The sequence below is a fragment of the Octopus bimaculoides genome, chromosome 6 (assembly GCF_001194135.2).
Source record: "Octopus bimaculoides isolate UCB-OBI-ISO-001 chromosome 6, ASM119413v2, whole genome shotgun sequence".
NCBI lineage: Eukaryota > Metazoa > Mollusca > Cephalopoda > Octopoda > Octopodidae > Octopus > Octopus bimaculoides.
Window position 1 is genome coordinate 94,769,862 of NC_068986.1, and position 4,636 is coordinate 94,774,497.

A 4,636-nucleotide genomic window follows, 5' to 3' on the forward strand; every position below is an offset into this window, starting at 1 on the left:
TACTGAATCTTTTGTCAATGTAGAACTGTGAAAGACAAATACAGTAATCACTCGCCATATTGCGGTCCACCTATCGCGCCCTCAGTACATCGCGGATATTTCCGGTTAATATATGTAAGTTCATATCGCGGACTCCTCAGTATATCGCGGGTTTCTGCGGCCGTTGGATATTCGTTTCTTTTTAGATTTTAATTATTTCTGTGGTATAAAAATAAACATTTTCACGCCTAGAAGTTAATAAACTAATACATAAAAATAGAGTACAGCACTGCTTTTGTATAACACATTAGTTAAAATATATTAAAAGAAAATACGTGGTGTACCGTAGATGAGTAAACAAAGAATCGCACATACGGTATGGAAAATGAAACTTGGGAGGCGAATGTGAGGTGTTATTTTGCATTTATAATAAAATTAATATATACAAATTATAAACGTAAATTTTAAAAATATACAGTACAGTACTGTTTCTACTTCGCGGATTTTCCCCTATCGCGGGATGTTCTGCAATAGTCGAGGGATTACTGTAATAAGTAATAAAATTTGATAAACCCGCGAATTCGAATAAAAATCTCATGATATTTGTTCCGATAGAGTTTCAAAGATGCTCTCTTGTAACTCTTGCCATTATAATTGCAATGTACTATAACGATATTAGCTAAAATAAAATATAATTGACCAAAATAAAACATGTCCGCTTTTCGATATATTTTTCAGATGCAGCAATTTTTTCATTTCAATCAACCGCGGCAGCTGACCAAGAAACGGCTGGAATAGGCGCTGAGACTTGTGTTATTTTAATTATCAGCTGTATCAGTAACAGCACAAATAATCGGTAGTAGCCACCCAAGTTCAGTTAAAACGGTACCAAAAATCATAAAACAACAGCAAAACAGCAAAGCAAGATAACCATAGAAGAAAGACGAGGACGACGAGAGAACAAAACAGCAAGAATGGCCAAATTAGCAACGGCTGTTGAAACTGGAAAATGTGAAATATTCTGTAACAAAATTAGTAACAAGTTATAATGTTAAGGGAAACAGCCATAGAAGAAAAAAAACGGTGTAACGAAATAAACAGATACATTAATTATAGCAGCAGTAGCAGCTGCAAGGAAGTGCAAGAAGGTGCATAATAACTATATCAACAATAAACAAAGAATATAATTAGCAACGGCAGAAATACGTCGGCAGTAGCTATACCAGCAGCAGCTGCAGCAACAAGAGTTAACACAGCAACTTGTGATAACAACAATATCAACGGAAACATAAATAGCTAAAAAATAATAATAATAATAATAAACGGGGCATGTTAGCAACATCGACAACATCGCAACATCGATAACATCGCAACATCGATAAGATCGCAACATCGATAAGATCGCAGCATCGATAAGATCGCAACAACGATAACATCGCAACGGTAACAACATCAACACCAAAAAAATAATCAGCAATATCGTTTTAACAGTAGTACCAAAAGCAATAGTAAAAGTTACAATGGTAACGTTAGATATATAACATTATCAACATTGTGGGCAACGACATCTGCAGCAATACTAGCAACAATAGAAACATTATCTTAACAACAGCATTATCAAAAGCTAAATTAGCACAAACAAAATCTCATCGACTACAGTAGCAAAAACTGCACCATTAGTTACATATTTAAACAGTAACGTTATCAATAGCCATATTATCTACTGACAGAAATTCAACCAGTGTGGTATTAACAACAACAATACCAACACATATAACACATCCTGTAGAGAAAAAATAGCAGCAACAATGGCGCGGCAGCCTGACGTGCCGATCGAATCATGCTGTCACCCGACAGACAGTAGTCTTAAAACTCATTTTGCTGAAGTTCCTGATCCGGAATGTGAATGGTATGGCAGAGCCAATTTGATGGAAGTAAATTATGATGACACCAACATAGACCCGCTGACACTAGAGTGTGTCTTGCGTGACAAGGGTGAATACGAGACTCTAGATATGTACATAGCTGAAGCGGTGAGTTATTATTTCTGTTTAGGTTTTGTATTTTTTAACAATTAGAGTGAGGTGTGATTTAAAGCAGATTTGGTTGCTGTTTCTAGCACATTGATTAATTACACTGACATGTGATAGTGATGTTCTTAGTCTTAGAAGCAGTTATATTACGTTACAGTCACGAATTTTAAGACTCATAGGATGGGGAATCTGGTTTCCTTGGCGTGTAAGTGACTAAGATCTCATCATTCCCCCTGAGGAAGATGCTAGTCCGTCGCAGGGCTGTTCATTTACAGCCGAATGGACTGGAGCGACGTGAAATGAAGTGTTTTCCTCAAGAACACAAAGCGTCGCCTGGTCCGCGAATCGAAGCCATAATATTGCGATCCTGAGTGTAACATCCTAACCACAAGATCTATCATCGATGAAGTTTCAGTTAGTTATGATCCCGTCATTTTTTTCTTTTTTCCTTTTCTTTCCATGACTACATTGTCCAATGTGTGACTCTATGACAGTGGTGTGGAGGCGCAATGGCCCAGTGGTTAGGGCAGCGGACTCGCGGTCATAGGATCGCGGTTTCGATTCCCAGACCGGGCGTTGTGAGTGTTTATTGAGCGAAAACACCTAAACTTCCTGTTTCTGTTGTGCCTGTTATTCAAAGGGTCAGCCTTGTCACGCTGAATATCCCCGAGAACTACGTTAAGGGTACATGTGTCTGTGGAGTGCTCAGCCACTTGCTAGTTAATTTCACGAGCAGGCTGTTTCGTTGATCGGATCAACTGGAACCCTCGACGTCGTAAGCGACGGAGTGCCGACAACAACATGACAGTGGTTCCCAGCCTTTTTATTTAAATGAATTTTCCTACGGCCCCCTCTTAATATGCATATCCTTATATATATATATATATAGTGAGATAGGCCGGTTTATGGAACCAGCAGTGTTTGGAGTCAGCAGTGTTTGGTAAAGCTAAACCCCCTATGAGCGAGAAACCCAGGGCAACTCCATTATAATAATAACTGCTCTATATCTTAGAGTGTGCATTATTTATATTATTTACAATTGACGGATATTTGTCCTTATCTTGTTTGTTGTTAACACAACGTTTCGGCTGATATACCCTCCAGCCTTCATCAGGTGTTTTGGGGAAAATTTTGAACCTGAGTTCTCATTCCTAAGGTATTTTTCGATATTGTTGTTATTATTATTATCATTATTATGATTATTATTATTATTATTATTATTATTATCATTCAGGTCACTGCCTGGAATCAAACTCGGAATCTTGGGGTTAGTAGCCCGGGCTCTTAACCATTACGCCATATGCCCGTGGGCAATTATGGAGTGAATTTTAGGGTTTGTAAATCTAATATTCTCTTATACTTCTTTAATACCGGCTCCCATATGCTGTTCATATCTGCATTCGGTCTGTAGATGGTGAAATGGTGAAGACACGCCAGATTAAGAAGTTTATGAAACTCAAAGGTCAGAGAAGGTAGACTGAAGACCATCGCCCACCCGTGAAAGCAGTAATTAATGTAAGTCTAGAAAGCTCTGAAGAAGCAGTACTAAACAAAAGTCTCAACTTTGCAACAACCATCAAGCGCATTGCATACTCGGACATAATAGCCCCTATTGAAGAGATAGCCATAAAGATATCAAAGGCTCAGGGAGATGAACTAAGGTGGAAGGTGAGACAGGTACTGGAAAAAGCAAAACTTCCCAAACCAAACATCACTAAGGAAGAAACGTTCGCTATCAAAAGGCTACATAGTGACAATTCCATCATAATACTTCCAGCGGACAAGGGAAATGCTACAGCGGTGATGAACAAGTCTGACTACTCGGAAAAACTGTCAAGTCTAATAAGAGATGGTAGCTACAGCAAAGTAAAGAAAGACCCTACTTTAAAAACAGAGGTGAAGTTGTCACAGATCTTGATCAGGAACAAGGATCACTTTACACCAATGAAGTACAGACAACTGACTCAACACTACAGTAAACTACTCAGTGCCTAAAACATGGAGCAATGAATATAAGTAGTGATCATGATACCCACCACGAAGAAATGATCAAGCTCATTAAGCAACAACTAGCCCAAAAGCATATTCTCCACTCCAATTAGGCAGAAAAGAGAGGATGAAACCGATAAACTGTCCACAGTCTGTCTACCCTATGTGAAAGGCTTCTCCGAAAAGATACAAAAGATATGCGGCCCATATGACATCAGGACAGAATTCAAAAGTAATACAACACTTCGTAAATATCTCCGAGTAAAACCACCAATAGAAGAGAATATGACTATGAACTGCGTGTACTCCGTCCCATGCAGCTGTGGTAGGTTATACAAAGGCGAAACATTTCGCCTCCTCAAAATAAGGGTAGAGGAACATTGCAAAGCTGTGACACGGGGAGATATTGATAAATCGGGTATAGCTAATCATGTATGGAAAAATGGAGACCACCACCCTCTGTGGGATGAAGTTGAAATAATAGACAGAGAACACCACTGGAAAATACGATAACTAGAAGAAGCAGCACATATGCTAGGACACAGCAACCTCCTAAGCAGACCGAGTGCAGATATGAGTAGCATATGGAAACCGGTACTAAAGAAGGATAGGAGAATATTAGATTTATAAGCCCT

The 4,636-nt window shown here is 38.8% G+C and overlaps 1 protein-coding gene across 1 annotated transcript in view; it reads left to right on the forward strand.

Moving 5' to 3' along the window:
* The window catches only part of LOC106877764 (uncharacterized), a 22,561-nt gene that overhangs the window by 5,281 nt on the left and 12,644 nt on the right, over positions 1-4,636 (forward strand). Inside the window, exon 2 of the mRNA XM_014926773.1 lies at positions 718-2,012. Within this exon, the coding sequence (XP_014782259.1) occupies positions 1,788-2,012 (225 nt within the window). The 5' untranslated portion in view covers positions 718-1,787. The remainder of the gene's footprint in view (positions 1-717; positions 2,013-4,636) is intronic.